Source organism: Chenopodium quinoa, unplaced genomic scaffold (genome assembly GCF_001683475.1).
Source record: "Chenopodium quinoa cultivar QQ74 unplaced genomic scaffold, ASM168347v1, whole genome shotgun sequence".
Classification (NCBI taxonomy): domain Eukaryota; kingdom Viridiplantae; phylum Streptophyta; class Magnoliopsida; order Caryophyllales; family Amaranthaceae; genus Chenopodium; species Chenopodium quinoa.
The window spans coordinates 3,015,163-3,034,541 of record NW_018742577.1 but is presented as its reverse complement, the minus strand read 5'-3'; the positions used below and the strand labels follow the sequence as shown (position 1 = coordinate 3,034,541).

Sequence of the window (19,379 nt, the reverse complement as noted above, 5' to 3'; positions counted from 1 at the left end):
AAGATATGTATGTATTGCTAGATTGCAGAAGATTGTTGACTTGGTAAGAGCAGCCAAAACAGGTGAGAACTAGAGGCAAAATTAAATAAGCATAGGTAGATGATACTCTCATCAATGTCTTTTTTCTATGAATTGTTAGTAACTAAGTCATATCAATTCACTTTATGTTAGTCGTTGTCTTTTATCTTATAATTTTTTCATGTTAAAAGTATTGTTATGTTTTGAAAACTCTAAGACTTTGGATAATAGTCTTGTTTGAGGTTGTACGTACCCAATTTAATACCGGGGTTAGGCATCCTACATGAAAAATCAAATATAGAGCTTGTTAAAAGTAGGAATGACAACGGATCGGATTCAGGTCGGATGGAGCTCCACCCGCATCCATCCGCTTACTCCACCCGATCCATCCGCCACCCGCAAAATCCGTCACCCACATCCGATCCATCCGTCACCCGCGGGTGAAACGGCTGGATCGGATGCTTATCGGGTGATGAAATAATTTATTTTTGTATAAATAAATAAAATTATTGATGGTTAATATTACGAGTGATGGTTATTTTTTCAACGAATACATCAAAATTATCGATGTTACCCTTATAAAAATAATAATAACATCAAATTTAATAATTTTAGAAATATATTTAAGTACTACTAAAGTATATAAGGTAAAAAAATTTTGAAAAAAAAGTTTTATATCGGATGGATGACGGATTGAGTGATGGATGGAACGGAGCCCCACCTGAAGGGCGAAACATTTTGTACAATATTGCCTTTTTCATTTATGTATTGAACCTCCGACCCGATCTGTCACCCATTTCATCCGTCATCCGCCCTTCATCCATTTAACGCGGATTTTCATCCATTTATTTATATCGAGTGGATCGGATTTATGGATATTCATTTATAATTGCCATCTCTAGTTCAAAGAGCTTTTAATGTTACTATTTATCACATTTTTCATTTATTGTTGATACTTTGTCCAAACTTTGTTCATTTCATATACTACGTATATATGTTCACCAAAAAATATACTACTTACAATATATACAGTTGCATTAGTTTCATCCTTTTAATCATTTTATGGTTAGGAAAGTGCATATTATCATTCCTATTGAGTCAAGATTTTTACGAAAGACATGACAAAAGGTCAACAATCAATCAAAGAAAAAAAGAGAAAATATGAATATCAAGGAAATCATCACACTATAGACAAAAAGGAAAAGATCAAGGAAGATCAACAAAATTAAGGGAAGAATCTTCTATGATAAAAAAAATAAAAATTGTCCTCAATTAGCCCATGAATAATCAAGTAAAAATCATGTTATACAAAGAAACAAATCACTTGATTGGCAAAATCATTAACACAATGCGCCAGAGAGTATTGACATTATGGACATTATTGAGCTTTAAGTTATTCTTACTTTGCCAATTTCCATTTTGAGTAGAATCCTTAGATGATGCTCATGATGAATACTTTGCCAATAAGCACAATTACATATCTTGATTTGAAAAACGAGTCCAAGAGATATCAATCAATTAATTCAAAGTATCTTAATTAGTGATGCTGGCAATCAACCTGTTCAACATTGTAAAAAAAATTAAAATTAAAATTAAAATTCCTTTACCATTTTCGTATATTAGATTATTTACTAAAACTTATTAAAACTTTCAATCGTCATCATCTGTCATATTTCATTTAACATAAAATAAAATTGTGAGTCCTTCAACCTGTAATAATAATAATAACTATATACTAAAAGAAAGATCAAAAGTGACTCATGTTTGGTTAAAAATTTCCCTACAAATTTTTTTTCTTTTTTTTTAAAATTTTTTTTTGTCAAATCTTTTAAAACAATATTCTATCACCTAAAATATTTTTTCCATGTTTAGTTAACTTATAAATTTCATTTTTTTTTTTAATTTCAAAGTATCTTCTATACCTTTATGTTAGGTAATTCACATTTTTCAAAAGTGATGACCTTGAGTAAGGTAATATATACTATACATAAAAATAATATGTTTTACAATATGTTATGATATTATCCTTTGCTTATTTCTTTGGTCATACTCACTTTATTTTAATTTTAATTTAAAGATAGTAAAATCATTTTGTTAACAAATATACTACCTCCCTTTCTGAAAGTTCGACTCACTTACTATTCATCTAGTCAAAATAAAATAATTTTGACCACATATTATGATTTATACAATAGAAATAAATTAGTATGAGGGGTCTTATTAGATTCTCCTTATTATAAAATTTTTAAATATCAACTTTTTATAATTTTCACTTATACATGGCCGAAAATATTCATGGTCAAAGATGTTCATTGGAGACCGCGCAAATGCAAAGTGAGTCGAACTTTCAGAAATTGAGGGAGTACTACATATATAGGATATATATTTCTGCACTTAAAATTGATATTAGCAATGATGTGTACAAAATTTGCATCACTTTATTTAATTTCCAACTTATACAAACAAAATATGTATTTAGTGCTTTTGTTATGTATAAAAAAAATCAATTATATTATTACCTGAACCATGTGCTGCTCAAAGTGTGTCAACTAAATAGTTATTATGGAGAGAGTATTGCATGAGTAACCAGATGTCTCTATTATAAGATATAGCTTAGGTATGTATAAAATTAAAGTTGTCTTATGCATTTTATAAAAATTATAGTTCTTTATTTTATTTTTTATTTTTTTTGCAAGCTGAAGTAGAACCAACTAAAGGTAGTATTAAGAGAGTATTGCATGCAATAGGTGCTAACTTTAGTGTCTTTGTTAAGTATAGGTATAAAGTTAAGTAATTTTGTATAAATTAAAACACACACACTCTCTCTGTATGTTAAGTATCAATAATATAATACTAAAACAGACACCAAGAATGATACGTGTTTTTTTGGTACTGTTTTTTCCCTTTAAATTTTTTTTTATTCACTTCTTAAAAAAATATTCACTTTCTTAATATATGTGATTCACTTACTTAATTCACCAAATCATATAATTGTGATTCACTTTCTTAAAAAAATATTCACATCAATTATTTTCATATCTTTTATTGTATAAAATATATTTTATATATGTTACTTTGTATATCATACGGAGTACATATTATTTATTTAAATATGATAGTACTTCATATGTAGTACTTAATACTTACCTTCAAATGTTCATTACAGTATATTTTGTATAGAGTATATAGTAATTTTGTAACAAAATTTTTAGAAACACAAATTCTTATTTGTGGCTAGCCATATAGTGTGACCATTTTACATATAAGACAATAAATTAAGTAATAGGGGTCATGGTGATGAGCAAATAGGGTTACTTTGACGTATGTGGGTTACTTAAATGGGAAAAGGAGGTTACTCTCATAAATAAGTGGCATCATTCTTTCATTTTTTAAAGCACAAGAACAAGGGTTACTCGAATGAACAAATGGGGTTACTTATTGTTAAATTATTTGATATGACTCATATAATGAATTTGGGTTACTTTTATGGACAAAATGAGGTTACTTTTATGAATAAACGGGGTTACTCATGCATATATATGAAGATTACTCTTATAAACCAATGTGGCCACACCGTGTGGCTAGCCACATACAAGACTTACCGTTTTAGAAAAGATGTATATTGTTGTTGTTGTTGTTTACAAAAATAGTGTTAAACTAAATTAGTCTTATGCAATGCACGATTTGACAAATAATTTCTAAATTTGTTTATTTTTTCATACTTAAAAAAAAAAAATCCCAAAACAAATAATACATCTTCAACAGGTGTCAGCAAAGATTATAATATTGTTCTGTTTGTTAAGCCCTGCTAATCTGCTATGCTTTGCTCATAAGCTCAAAAGTACAAGGTCATAGTCTAGCATCTCAACTAATCAGTCTAGATCCTAATTATACATTTGTCTTTAATTCTATTCTCTTTCCTATTAGGTTTCTCACAAAAACAAACATCATCTTATATGACAATCTCATCCACTTTTGCTCAGATCTCTTCAATCACAGCCTCTGCGGCTTCACCTCACAACCAACACCTCGTCGTTCATTCTCACTCATCCGGCAGGACAGCAACTTACCAATTGTAATCATTCAAAGTTTCAAGCCTCGTGGGTCTCGAGTCTCGACACTGGGCACATCTAATCATCTACAATATTACTGGACACATCTACAATATTTGAAATTTGTGGAATTAATAAATTCAAAAAATATGAATAATTGTAATTAGTAATTACGAATTGAATGTCAATATACAAGAAGATGAAATATTTGCCATTAAACATTATTTAAACTTAACTTTATAGAGAATTTAGAATAAGATAATGCATTTTTTTATTATTTTTTTTCCTATTAGAAGTTTAATTACTATCAATTGGCCTCTACAACAAGTAATTTCAAAAAAAGAACAAATATTTTTTGCCAAATAATTAGAATTTTAAATGTATTATAAAAAGGGTCGGATATTGAATATCAAATATCTGGATTTTCGAATACGGATATCCGATCCGTACTCACCCCTACTATTAATACATTTAGAAGTCGATGAATCATCTCGCCAAAAAAAAAGTCAATGAATCAAATTAGTCAATTGTTTTATCTTTTTACTTACGCTTGTTGTGTGAAGTATAAAATCTCTTACAGAACGTCGAGTAACTCATAAAAGGCGCATATTTTGTTTTTCTTTTTTTTATTTTTTTTTAATGGAACTTGGTTTTAGATAAGCACTTTAATGATTAATTATTACACTCTTATTATTACTTTCGCCAAACTGATGTACTTAAATGGAGAAGAAGTATAAGAAACACAATTGGCAATATTGATGAAGGAGATATGAGTAGTGCATTTGAAGATTGCAGATTTGAGTTCCCTTTTCTCTCGAATGTTTCTCACTTCTCGGATTTCTTTCTTCCCCTCACATGAAGGTTTGCAACCGATATTTCAAAGAAAAACCTTTATTACAAAATGATACTCTGAAATAACACATGAAGGTACACAAAAGTCTTTGATTTTAACATGCCTTTTTTTCCAACTTTTGACCCACCACAAAGCATTTTTCAGTTTGCACAAAACCCAATACTTCCCCATCCATTTTTCTCTCTCCTTTTCAATCCTTCAAACTTCCATCTTTCCAAATTTCTGATCAACGATCACACAGTCACACAGTTGAAGATGGAAACGTTAATGGAGGAGAGAGAAGCACAAATGATTTCACTTTCTAGAGGAAAACCCTGTTTCAGAATTGCCCATTTTCTCAAACCCTCATTTCCAATTTCACAACATCAAAATCATTTAAACCCTCCTCCAATTTCTACCCCCACTAAACCCATTACCCAAATTGCTAAATCTCTCTCTTATAAAATCAATTTCAATGGCTGGAAAAACCCAGTTAAAAATTGGAGTAATTGGGTTGATAAATTGCTCCCTAAATTTCAATCTACTTGGAAAAACACTTCAATTTATGAACCAATCATCGGTTCTAAATATGAAATACCTAGATTCAGGGATTCTGTCTTTTCAATTTGTGAAAAATGGTGTCCAGAAAGTAACACATTTGTATTCAATTGGGGTGAAGTTACTATAACTTTAGAGGATATTTTGGTTTTGGGTGGTTACTCTGTTACAGGGGACTCTGTTTTGAGTAAAATTTCTTCAAGTGAATTGCAGGAAGTTAAGCGTAATTTGGAAGTAGTATACTCTGAACTCAATAATAGTAAGTCTAAGAAGGTATCCCATTATCAGTGGATGGATATTTGGATGAAAAGGGGGAGCGAATTCGAGCATGAAGCTTTTTTAACTCTTTGGCTGTCAAGGTATGTCTTGCCTGCTCAAGCTGATGGTGTTATCAACAAGGGTGTTTTCCCAATTGCTATACTTTTAGCGCGAGGTACGAAAATTTCATTAGCTCCTGCTATTCTTGCTAGTATATATAAAGATTTGAGGTTATTGAAGGAAAAGATTGTGTGGTTGAGAGAATTGGGTGATCAGGTTGATGGTGGCAGTGTAAGCAGACTATGTCTGTCTTCGCCGTTGCAGTTGCTGCAGGTTTGGATTTGGGAAAGATTTACTACATTGAGTCCTAAACCGAATTTTGTGACTGATGGTATTAGATTACAGAAGTGGCACAAAGTTGCAAATCCAAAAAATAATGATGTTGGTTTGGCTTTTGATGCTGCTATGGAGAGTTTTCGATGGAGGCCTTACACGACGAGTTTGAGCAATGGCTCGATATGTGATAAACTCTATGTAGAAGAGGCTAGTTGGGTGTCTGTTAATTCTGATGTTTCTATTGATTTGGAGTCTTATGCTAGGATTGTAAGAAATAGTAAGTTGGTTGGGTTAAATTGTGTTGAGCAATATCTTCCTCATCGTGTTTCGATGCAGTTTGGGCTTGATCAAGACATCCCTTGTGTTTTCCCTAGGGTAAGTGACACCCGAAATCTTGCCTGGAATGATTACAATAGACCTGTTGGAGATGTCAAGATGTACATTCCATCGAGGCTCTTTAAGTCGGATGTTACAATGAGTTACTTGGAGTGGTGGAAGGATTTAGAAGATGTGAAGGACAACGTTAAATGTCTGAGAAAGAGAAAAGATGCCAAAACCAATTCAAAACCATGTCAAGAATCTTCGAAGATATCAATGTTGGTGCCTCCTGGTTTTAGTCCAAAATCCGAAGGGGTGGCAATGAGTGATTGTTTTGATCAACTTGAACCTTGTTCCAAGAGGTCTCAAGTAACTCCATGTTGTCCTGAAACTGTTATTGAGATCAGTGAATCCGAAACTTGTTCTGCTTTATTTTCTAAAGGGATGAAATCAGATGAAGAACCAGATGATGATTGCCTAACATTGACTGAATTGTTTGGAGTTGAGAGTACTCAAAAGGAAAGTAGAAGTGAAGCCTTGTCAGTAAACCGTCGAGAGAGGCCTCAATCTTCTGCCGCAGATAATGCTCTTATTCAAAAGATAACACTGGCGAAAGAAAACTCAGAGAATTCTTTGCCAAGTCTAGAGTGTACAAGGGAAGAACTAATTATTGAAGAGAAAAATGAGAGTAAGGTAGAATGTCAGTTCACAACACCAATTAGCACTGAAGTGAATAAAACTCAAACTACTTTTAATGGCACTCCTGAGTGTCCTGATAGTCCTGAGACTCCAAAAATGGATATTTTAGATCGGATTGCCAGGCTACAGAGAATCTTTGACATTTACAAATCGGCAAAAGTGGGCTTAATCTAGAGTCTAGAGGCAAATCCGAATAAGATGCATTCTCAGTTATCTTTATATATTTTGCTTGGTAGTACCATGTACAGGCTAAAGAAGTAGATGTAATTACAAAGTGAGAAGTTGTAGATAGACTGATTTGAACTTTGAAGGCGTTTTAGAGGTTGAATATTTTGCAATCTGATTTGCTAGACAGCATGATGCAAGTAAATCGAATGTAATTAATGTTATTAATCTTTTGCCAATGGGCCTTAATCTAATTATTATTAATTATGTTTTCCTTTGTTGTTTATACTTTTGATTGCTTTGTACGCATATTAATGAAGTCTGAAGTACAATGCAACTGTACTGTATCACTGTATCAGTTTCGTCCCCTTGAAATTTACGAGTGCAAGAAAGCATATTATCAATTTCCTCCAGGTAATTCTTTCAACAAAGCGATGCATTAGCTTTGCTTATACATTTCCTAGTATGATGTTTCCTTGGTACTCTGAATCACATAATGTATGCCATTGTTCACATCATGGTTTACCACTCTGGATTAAAGCCAAATGGTAAGCAGTGGTTTATATATTGCTGTTTTCTTGTAGAAAAGTTTATACTTCATACATGGTGGTTTAACACTTAAAATAGTAAAAAACAAGTGCATTACTTTGTTTGGAAAATTTGGTAACTAGTTGCCTCGTGTTTATTTATGACATGTAAGCTTCTTGAGGTTTAATTACATACATTAACTATGAATTGCAAAAGCAGAAAATCAAATTCTCTTAATTTTGATATCAGCGGCAGTACCTACCTCCTTCCTAGAGCGCGTCTCTACATGAAGTAGAGCCATAAAACAAGGCAAACAGCAGTCATACAGGTACAGACAGTGCTGAGTGCTGACAGCATATACTGGAGGAAGACGGCTAAAAATATTAAAGAAGATGCCCATGGAGGCAAATACAATAGAAGCACCAGCCATAAGATGGCTTAGCTCCTCCCTCCTGTCTTTGATTAGATTAGCAGTGGAGCTTGCAGAAGACGAAGTTTTATACCTGGTGGGTTTAGTCATCCACGAGGACATCATAAGCACAGAAATCAAGCCAGAAATTCCAGTCATGACATAATCAGACCAGGAAATGGGGGGACCACTGTGAATGGCAGCCTCACAGTTGACAGTAGTGTTGGCAACAAAAGCAGTAGTTATGATCATGGTGCCTATTTGAGTGTCTACTTTCTTCCTTGCATCTTACATCATCTTAATTATTTGCTGTAAACAGATTGGCCAAGTGGTCTTATTCATCTGTGTTGGTTCCTGAAAACTGTCTTCTTGAGATCCACCACACGGGGGCATGTCCACCAGACATGTATTGACAGGGGTGAGCAACTGTGGCACTGCTGGTACATAATTTGCTGAAACTCTTCTCAATTTTAGATTGTAGTAGTTGACTCTCCATAAGAGTCGCATGTTCACGAGTGATATGACATAGCTTGGTTTAGTCCTCTGTCATTTGCAAATCTGGAGACTCCATTTCACCAATATGCAAATAATTGAGCCAGTCTGCAATGGATAACTTAGCAAGCTGATAACTAGAGAAACCTCTTACGGAGGTCTAATTTTGCCTGAAAAATCATTATCCTCTCTGTTGAGCCACGATGATGCAAGAGGTTCATAACAATATAGCTGGGTATCATAATCAGTAGTATTACCAATAAAGGCCAGATCCATTTTAATCCCATTTTCAAACTCCGAGTGTGCCTCATCATGTACTGCTGCAACTGAAGAGCTATCTGAGGGTAAGGTTTTTTATTAGCATCATGAAGAAACTGTGACTCACTATTATCATAGTCAGCAAGCTGGTCCATCATCAACTTGTCACAGAGCAAGTAATGTATTCTACAGCCCTCCATTGAATTAATAAGTTAGTCCATAAGCAACACGAAACTGAGCTTTCAGCCTGGCAACTGACGAGAGCAATCTGTCAGCCAAAACTATTAAGTAATGCACCCTCTAGACATTTAACCATGGTTTGTCATTTCCCTCTCATTTGAAAAAAAAATCCTAATCTGTTAGTCAAATTGAATGAAAAACCTTTCGTACAAATTTAATGGAAGATCAACGCACCAGAGAAAGATGCAGCAGCAGTAGCAATAGTATCAGTAAAGAAGATGGCTATGAGAAGATCAATAAGGTGCTATTGATTTGCTACCTCTGGTTGATCAAACTCCTTCCCCGGCGTTTGGCAGACAATTTTCAGCACTTACCCTCGGTATATTTAGGGACCTTGGTTTTTTTAGCTATCGGTTTCTTCTCCTGTTTCCTGGGATTGCTCAGAGGAGACAGCTACAGGTTCAGACGTACACCTCTGTGCTACAGTAAATTTATGTAAGCTAAAATCACAGTAAATGGCGGTTTATTTTTACTTGGTATTGCATATGGTGTGTCTCTTGTTCAGTTGTTTTCTCAGCTAGCAATGAACTAATTATGTTATGGTGTTATCTGACCCTTTGCTGCTTTGCATATCAGTACTCAGATTGCTCTTCTTAATTGTTGTTATTATTCTACAATTTATGTAAACATCATGAATAAGTTTGAGCCTCAACTAAATTAATTACAAGTTAGCAGATTATGCTAATAAAGCCTTAAGCTCGAACATAACATTAAATGATTGAAGGATACATAATAAAACAATAAATTATACTTTGTATTTACATGAAGTCCTTAACAACCCCCTCAAGTTAGAGCATAGATGTCACAAATGTCTTAAGCTGCATAGGGAGAAAATCAAACCACTTTTTTCCATGGGCCTTTGTAACGATATTTTCCAACTGCGCATTTGTAGTAAAATGAGCGGTACTTATAATAGTTAAATAATACCATTCATTCCTCCAATATAGCATCATTGATGAAGTGACAATCCACCTTAATATGATTTGTCTTTTCATGAAAAAACGGGTTTTGAGCTAGTAGATACAAGCTATCACTATATTAGTCTAGTAATTATGTAGTTATAAATTAGTGTTTATGGTATATAATTAAATAAAGGAAAATGTTATACATAACCCTTAGGACTACATATAAAGATTAAATTTACACTAAAAAATCGTATAAATCTAGAAAATCATAAAAATATAAAAACTAATTACACTGATTTGCGCGTATTTTTGTTATAAATTCCTAATCTTATACAATTTTCAAGAGTGTATTTAATGCTTACATGTAGCCCTAAGGTCTACATATAGCATTACCCTTAAATAAATTGTGTTCAATATATATATATATATATATATATATATATATATATATATATTTTTTTTGAATTATGACATTATCAAATATTTCTAACACATTGAAGGAGAAAATGAATCATTATAGAGTTTTTATGCATTATTTTCAACAAAATACTGGTTTGGTCTAATATCGGTTATTATAGGGCTTTAAATCGGATCGGACCATAAAAAAATTATAGAAAAGTACTTATCATTAATTAATTAATGAGAATTTAAATACATATGGGCCATGGTACAAAAATAACTCAAAATATTATTCAAGGAGCTTGCCCCAATTTCTCAACAAGATGGCAAAATTGGTAAATAATAGCAAATTTACCAATATTTTATTATTTTTTTGTGGTTGACTCAAACCCTTTCTCTTCCTTCTTCAACCTTTCTCATCTTCTTCAACCTTTCCCATCATCAATGGATTACAAACTCCAACACCATAACAAACACCATGATCAACGCCACTAATACCATAACAAACCCCAGCCCCAACACGACCATGTTCGGCAGCTTCGCCGCCGAATTTAACGAAAAACCCTAAGAAATATATGTTAAAAAATATTAATCTAGAAAAACCTAGAATATTTTGTAAAATAAATATCTAAAGGGTAGTCTAGAAAAATCTAGGAAGTATGTAAATATTTCTATGTAAAAATATCTAAAGTGTGTAGAAGCTACCTAAGAAAAATGTAGGAGAAAATATCTTAGAAAAATCTAGACTAACCTAAGCTAGAAATCTTTAGAGAGTTGTAAGACATCTATTTGTCTCCCAATATTATCAAGCATAAATCCATCTCTAAACCAAAAACCCACTACTACTTTCGCACATAAAATTCCAACAATATATATAAAGTTATGGCATGGTTAACCCCAAATGATAGGTGTTTGTCGTGTTTGTAAGTTTTCCCTCCCTTGTTGAAGAATTCCTCGACCTTCAATCATCCATTGCTCAAGAATTCTTAACTCTCATGGTTGAGGAGAGAGAGCAGCAAGTGAGTATGTGGGTTATCAATTTTGCTGAAATGACACAACTAACCTTGTTAATTTACATAAAAATACGAAAATATCCCTTTGAGAAACATACGTAGTACATGTTTGTATTTTCTCATTACTCAAGTGAAATAAGCTCTTCTAAAAAAAATGTCTCTTTCCTCCATTGAAGCAGGCAAGCAGCAACTCTGAATTCTCCGTTGAAAGATGCAGCTTGTGAGCTTTCTCTCCACCATTAAAGCGTAGGTAAGATGTTTCTCTTAATCATTGAATATCAGTTCCACAATCTTGCGTTAATCGTTAATTTAATTCAATTTAGGGTTCTTCTAAGGTGGATTGATTATTGAACTATCGCTTTCAATTTAACTGAAATGCTAGAATTTTGCTATTCATATTCTTAAGTGAGAAGAATTTAATTCGATAATTGACTCAAATTTGGTTGCTATTTTGTTGCAAAATCCTTGAATGTTAGGACAAAACTATGAAAATAGAATTTTATTTTTTCGCCTGTTTAACATTCCATTACTGATAAGTTTTTTCATGGTATATTTGTTTGTAAATTTGGTGTAACAATTAAGCTAGTATTTGTATTGAGTTTCCTGGAATTGATTTAGCTACATTGAACCAAACACCTGCAAAAAGAATCATTGGGACTCGAATCTCGATTCCTAATTTAGGCTTGAAGTAAACAGACTATGGAATTTTGGGTTATCTAATGATTTGAAACCTTGCTTTCCTGTTCTTCTGATATATAAAGATTATAATGTGGTGTAGCTTGTTGTGTTGCTTTTATATCTTTTTCTTGCCTTTTATAATGTTAGTGATCAGCAGGGAAATTTTGTATTTTTAATGTAGATAGAGATCGTAATACACTCGTTAATGGATATTCTAACAAAGGATAGTCACCCTGGTGTTGCTAGTATAGTTGATCAAAGGAGAGACATATGTCATGGTGAAGGGGCTAGTGGAAATATGGTTGATATTGTCAATGTGGTACATGATCAGGATGGAGGAGCTGGTACATCTGCGACAAGCAGTCTTCTGCTTGAAGGAGACATTGATATTGGGCCTGATAGTGACCTTCAATTTGAGTCCCATGAAGCTGCGTACAAGTTCTACCAAGAATATGCCAAATCTATGGGATTCACGACCTCAATAAAGAACAGTCGACGTTCAAAGAAATCAAAAGATTTTATCGATGCAAAGTTTGCGTGCTCCAGATATGGGGTCACTCCAGAATCTGATGTTGGTAGTAGCCGGCGTTGTAGTGTTAAGAAGACTGATTGTAAGGCTAGCATGCATGTCAAGAGAAACAAGTATGGGAAATGGGTCATACATGAGTTCATTAAGGAGCATAATCACGAACTTTTACCAGCATTGGCATACTATTTTCGTATTCACAGAAATGTGAAATTGATCGAGAAGAATAATATTGATATATTACATGCTGTTAGTGAGCGAACAAAGAAGATGTTTGTTGATATGTCTAGACAGTCTGCTAGCTTTATGAATCATGGATCCCTAAGGGATGCACACAGTTCTCTACTTGATAAAGGTAATCGCTTGGTTCTAGATGAAGGAGATGCCCAATTCTTACTTGATTACTTTATGTGTGTCAAGAAAGAAAATCCTAAATTTTTTTATGCAATAGATTTGAATGAAGAACAATATCTTAGGAATTTTTTCTGGGTTGATGCTAAAAGTAGGAGTGACTATGCAAGTTTTAGTGATGTTGTCTCTATTGACACCTCATATATAAGGACAAATGACAAGCTACCACTTGTCCTCTTTGTGGGGGTGAACCATCACTTCCAGGCGATGTTGCTTGGCTGTGCCTTGATTGCAGAGGAATTGCCGTCAACATTTGTTTGGTTGCTGAAGACTTGGCTCAGGGCAATGGGAGGGAGTGCACCCCAGGTGATTATCACTGACCAACATCCCTCAATAAAGTCTGCCATCCAGGAAGTCTTACCTAATACACGTCATTGCTTTCATCTGTGTAATGTTCTGGAGAAATTCCCAGAAAAGCTTGCACATGTCGCCAAGAGACACGAAAATTTTACTGGAAAATTCAATGAGTGCGTATTCAAGTCATGGACGGATGAACAATTTGATTTAAGATGGTGGAAAATGGTTGGTAGGTTTGATCTTCAAGACGATGAGTGGATAAGATCACTATATGAAGATCGTAAGAAATGGGCTCCTCTTTATTTAAGTGATAGTTTCTTGGCTGGAATGTCCCCTCCTCATCGAACTGATAGCGTAAATTCATTTTTTGACAAATATATTCAAAGAAAACTTACTTTGAAAGAGTTTGTGAAACAATATGGTGCAATTCTGCAGAATAGGTATGAGGAAGAGGCTATAGCAGATTTTGACACATGGCACAAGCAACCTGCACTGAAGTCTCCTTCACCCTGGGAGAAACAAATGTCAACTATATATACACATGCAATATTCAAGAAATTTCAGGTTGAAGTTCTGGGTGTGGTCGGCTGTCATCCTAGGAAAGAAGGTGAAGATGGAACATCCATTACTTATCGAGTAGATGACTGTGAAAAGGATGAAACTTTTTTTGTAGCATGGGATGAAACAAAGTCTCAGGTTTCTTGTTTATGTCGTTCATTTGAGTACAGAGGTTTTTTGTGTAGACACGCAATGCTTGTTCTACAAATCTGTGGTATTTCTAGCATACCATCTCAGTACATATTGAGGAGGTGGACAAAAGATGCAAAAACCACGCAGTTGATGGTAGAAGGAATTGAGAGGTTGCAGACCAGGGCACAGCGTTATGTGGCCTTGTGTAAGCAAGCCATTGAACTGAGTGAAGAAGGATCTTTAACTCAAGAAAGCCACAACATTACCCTGCGAACACTGGTGGATACTCTGAAAAATTGTGTTAGTGTGAATAACATGAATAGAAGTGCTATTGAAGTTGGGGACACTTATCGTGATCATGATATTGTTGAAGCATACCAGGGAAATATTTCAACTAGAACTAGCAAAAAAAAGAATGCAGTGAAGAAGAGGAAGGTAATTTTTATGGTTAGGAGTAATTTTTGCGCTCACAAATGATGGTGCAATTTTGGTGTAAATTGTGTTACAGCTGGTCTTGTTGTGCAGGTAGCTTCAGAAACAGAAGTGATGCTGACTGATGCTGAGGACAACTTGCATCAAATGGTTTGTCCTTAAACTATTTTCCCAATTAGATAATGCACCATTTAGGCTGTATTTAGTTTTGTAAGTGTGCACTCTGGATTCTGATTTAAATTTACATTGTTGCTACTTGTAGGAAAATTTAACCTCTGATGGGATATCGCTCAATAATTACTATGGTTCCCAACAGAATGTGCCAGGAGTAGGACTGGTATGCCAAGTCACTGTTTGGAGTTTCTTGCAAAGTAGTCTGTTGTTTTGCGAATAATCTATCAAATTTACAGGTGCAGTTGAACTTAATGGAGCCACCACATGATAATTATTATGTTGATCAAGAAAGTATACCAGGGCTGGTATGTGATAATGAAATTTTGTATGATATTATGTACTACGTATATAAATTATGGTTCTTTTTCTTAATCTGTTCTTTATGACACAGGGACAATTAAACTCCATAGGACCAAATCATGAAGGATTTTTTGGGGCTCAACAAAGTGTACATGGGCTGGTATACTCTCGAATTTTTATCCTAATAGCCAATAATTCTATGTACTGTGATCCCCACTCCTGAAAATAATCCTCCAGCTTAATTTTCATACTTTGTAGGGACATTTGGATTTTCGATCATCATCTAGCTTCTCTTACAGCTTACAGGTAAGTTTTTGAAAATGCCGTGTTTGTAAAAATATAATTATATTTATACGATTCTTACCTTCGTAGTTTGATCCTATATCAGGATGACCATGATTTAAGATCTGCACAGCTGCGTGGAGATGCTTCTAGGCACACTTGAGAATGAGATTTCTTCATGTATTGGTCAAGTTGTAGATATCTTCGTGTATTGATCAAGTTGTAGATATCTTTAAAGGGTAGACTTGTTACTATATGAGGTATCTACTATGGACTTATTTTAAATATGCTGTTGTTCTTTCATCATTTAGAGTTTTAGATATGCGTTGTGTGCTCTTCCAAACTCAAGATTTTCTTTTCAATCTGGACAAATCTCCATATACCCAGCATAGGTCCCTGAAGAAATGGATTGATTCAGGATAGGGGAGACAGGATTAATAAATACAAGTTGCTCATATATACAAATGTAGAATTTTGTTAATTGTTGGATGATACCAAAGGAAGCTGGATCTAGTATATTGACAATGCAAGCTGAAGATCATTGACCTTATAGCAATAAGGGTGATAAGTTTGTGTGAATTAGGAAATTTTGTTCTATCTTGGCCTCTTAGGAATAAATAACATTAATTATTGCAATGTTTATGACAGGATATGGATTATGGACCCATCCTGCGTTACTCGTTTTCACTTAATTTGTTATATCTGTGTCATGAACCTTCAATAATGTTTTTAGAAACTAGAAAGCCTTGGGAAAACTATAGACTAGATCTATATTTGTCGAATATTGTGTCCTATTCCAACACTTATTGACTTATTTAAGTAGCATAGGAATGGATCCAGCTTTGGCACTATATTGAACCGCTTCTCAACATAATGAAGGTATGATTTTGTGAAGATGGATTTAAATACTACTAGTGGAAACTAAATAACATGGACTATTTTGTCCACAAGATTGGGCAACGCTGCATAATCCTGGGACAGACTTTCGGTCAACCAAAGGAGATTTTTTCAAAGTTAGCTTCTTTAGATTTTTTGGTTGCTGCTGTTCAGACTTGTTGATATCACTATATCAGAACTTCCCAGTTACTATAGAATTGTAGTATCATGATTTTATTTGGATTTCATTTCAGAGTGACTTGGCTGAAGAATTCCATGTGACTACCATGTTGAGGAGAAAATACAAATTTGCCTCAGGTACTTCCTCTTGTCTGTCCTTTTTTTTTCCCCCTCCACCTCTCTCTACAGTCCCTAACCCACCCTTCCATCTCCCTCCCTAAAGTAAATAATTTTTGCCCATTTTGTCACTTACAAATTACACCTATATTCATCTTGGTTTCCTGTATTTGTCCTAGTTTTATACTCGTTATCTCCACCAATTCACTTCCTCTAGTTTTGTTTGATTCTTTTTTAAAGCTTTGTGATAATCTTCTTGCAAAATATTAATAGTCTCACGGGATTCCTTATGATTTGTTTTCCTAATGCAAATTTATGATTGGATCATTGAAGTCAATTTTAACTTATATTGACTTGTGCATTAATTTTCATATATCATCTTGGCTTCTGTTAATTCCTATAAGTATCCACTTCAATATCTCATTTGCTTTTTATCTTGATTACTATTAATGACATGCTAGCTAGCTTTCTCTATGGAATAGATTGAAGTGGAAATATTGTAATCAAATATCATTTGCTTGCAAGGCCAATTGCTTGTTTATTTGTTTTTGCTTTATATGCAAGTACCTGTTTCCTATCTGTAAGGAATAATTTGCTGTGCTGGTTTCAGCTAAAAATCCTTAGATAAAATTACTTAAAAGTTAAAACTACTGAAGAAAATACTTGCATGAGTTTGAGGAAGCAAGTATAAAAAGTAAGGGTGTTATAATATATCTTTATTCAATCCCCTGACATAATGTTTAGGATCAAATTAGTTGAAATAAGCCTGTCACAAGCTGCACAAGGAAGGTAAACGTGGAAGGCATATGAAGCATGATTAAAAAAACTGAATAAGTGCATTTGTTTAGTATAATGTGGGATGAAGCCATAAAGGACAACTTGATATCATTCGCAGATGATTTTTTATGGCTGTTGGTTTTTAGACAACCTGATATTATTACCGGATTTGTAAGCTTTGTCACTTTGTAGGTTTTCTTTGCCGAATTTTAGATTGCTTAGGAGAACTAGCTTGCCGGGTCAAAATAGCCTTCCGTAAGTAAATGTATAAGTAAATGTATCCTAAGTCTTGGATTGACAAATGCAGTTGCCAAGTATCCGATCTCCCATACTTTGGCATTAGTTGATTATGGTGGTTTTATGAGGCAAAGGTAAAAGATTTGATGGCAATTTCGAGAGTACATATATAATTTATTTATTTATTTTATTTTATTTTATTTTTTTTTTTTTTTTTTTGAGGAAAAACAAGCTAGCATTAATCAAGAAACGAGATTATCCATCAATACATTAGGGGTTATTTCTTGTGGACAAAAGTTCTCCCATACTTGTTCTACCCCAAATGGGATTAGCTTAGCTAGGTGATGAGCAACAAAGTTGCCCTCCCTCTTAACATGAGACCAAATAATAGAATCAAAAGCAGTACATAAAGAGAAAATATCACCAATGATAGAATCTAAATCTGAAAGAAACACATTCCCCTTCTCAAGCTTCTTCGTGAGAGTTTGACAGTCTGTCTCCAAAATAACATCCCTGAGCCCATATCTTCTGCCAAGTCTAGCAACCATCGAAAGAGCTTTCGCTTCTGCCACTTCAGGAGCCCAATATGCGTGCATTCTTCTAGTAGCAGCAAACAGGACCTTTCCTTCATGATTTCTAGCCACCACACCCAAGCCAACAAGCCCTTCACTCGATACAGAAGCGTCAGCATTTGGCTTCACAATGCCAGCAGGGGGAGGATGCCAAACCTTAGAGCTGCTAGCATTTCTCACAGCAGGCCTGGCGTAGAAGAGTATATGTAGCGTACTGATATATGCCATGCTTTATTTTTCATCTGCAGACATGCATATTAACTTAAGACTGTATGCAATTGTGCAAAGTTAATGGCATTAAAGCGTAGTATAATTATTTCATGAAAAGTTTATCAGTTTTTTTTGGGCAAGCAGTTTTCTGAATGCAGTAAAATTTCACTTTTTAAAAAAATAAAATAAAAATAAAATCACAGCGTTGCAAGGTTGGATGATGGTGTTGCTTCTGATTCGTACCTACCTCTGCTTATTCTTCCTCCAGATAGCTGCTGTTTTTGACACAGTACTGCTCGTTCAATCAGGAGTCGTGTATTTCAGTTGTACCGGAAGTCCGGAAGAATATTGATGCTAATAAGCTATCTCGCTTTATTACAGTAATTAGAGAATGTAATGACAAGTATGCAAATAAAGCTCACATTGATGTATTATCTTTCATCTATATCTCAGTATTTATGATGTCCTTTTTCCGTCATGAATCAACCCTCGTTCATATTTTCCATTTCTGATGGATTGGAAACCGGGAATTCAATCATATTGCCTATATACTATATTGCTTGTTACACTTCTGGAGTTAAACACTTCATTCATTCATTATATCTCTTGTTAATCCTTAATTTTGTTGTCCACACTGTATTAATCTGTTAGGTTAATCTTGAATTGTCTTTCCCGCTTATTAATACTCGGACGCCTTTATAAATTTACTCATGCAGCTATAGGATACCTCAACATATAAACACAAAAGATTATTTTACCCAAAAACCAGGCATCATTACCTAAAATTTGATATATACCCGGATGAAACGTACACCCAACTAACCTAAAATTAGTTTTTGCTCGTCATTTAATGATAAAATGAAAAACAATTATCAAAATGAGAATAAATACTCATGGGTGTACGGCTCATCCGGGTGTATATAACACCCTCTCCATTATCTAATCATAGGTTGAACTTTATCATTACTCTGTTTATCAAGTGGTTGCTACAGAAGATACTCAATTACTCACCAAATGACTTACCCACTTCTATTAGAGATTAGTGTCTTACTGATAGTGAAGTCCAACTCAACACTTTCATGTATTCTCTCGAAAAAATATTGTGATTACTTAAATACGAGTATAAATATTTTAAGGGCA

The 19,379-nt window shown here is 34.0% G+C and overlaps 3 protein-coding genes across 10 annotated transcripts; 2 read left to right on the top strand and 1 right to left on the bottom strand.

Annotated features, from left to right (window-relative positions):
- Positions 1-5,190: 5,190 nt before the first annotated feature.
- LOC110720727 lies at positions 5,191-7,245 on the top strand. The gene has a single exon (XM_021899773.1). It carries the CDS (start codon positions 5,191-5,193, stop codon positions 7,243-7,245), a length of 2,055 nt encoding a protein of 684 aa, XP_021755465.1.
- Positions 7,246-11,275: 4,030 nt separating this feature from the next.
- Positions 11,276-18,839, top strand: LOC110720989 (protein FAR-RED IMPAIRED RESPONSE 1-like). 8 transcript variants are annotated; one of them, XM_021900105.1, is made up of 10 exons: positions 11,276-11,486; positions 11,657-11,730; positions 12,340-14,517; positions 14,608-14,664; positions 14,777-14,851; positions 14,925-14,993; positions 15,080-15,148; positions 15,247-15,294; positions 15,377-15,530; positions 16,401-18,839. In XM_021900105.1, exons 3-9 carry the CDS (start codon positions 12,364-12,366, stop codon positions 15,431-15,433), a joined length of 2,529 nt encoding a protein of 842 aa, XP_021755797.1. In that variant the 5' UTR covers positions 11,276-11,486; positions 11,657-11,730; positions 12,340-12,363; the 3' UTR covers positions 15,434-15,530; positions 16,401-18,839. The 8 variants fall into 8 exon arrangements, with proteins under 8 accessions (XP_021755797.1, XP_021755795.1, XP_021755796.1 ...); XM_021900103.1 differs by lacking the exon at positions 11,276-11,486 and having other exon boundaries at positions 11,576-11,730; positions 16,401-16,464; positions 18,508-18,839; XM_021900104.1 differs by lacking the exon at positions 11,276-11,486 and having other exon boundaries at positions 11,576-11,730; positions 16,401-16,464; positions 18,443-18,839.
- LOC110720726 lies at positions 17,700-18,257 on the bottom strand. The gene has a single exon (XM_021899772.1). The coding sequence runs from the start codon at positions 18,255-18,257 to the stop codon at positions 17,700-17,702; it is 558 nt and encodes a 185-aa protein (XP_021755464.1).
- Positions 18,840-19,379: the final 540 nt, after the last annotated feature.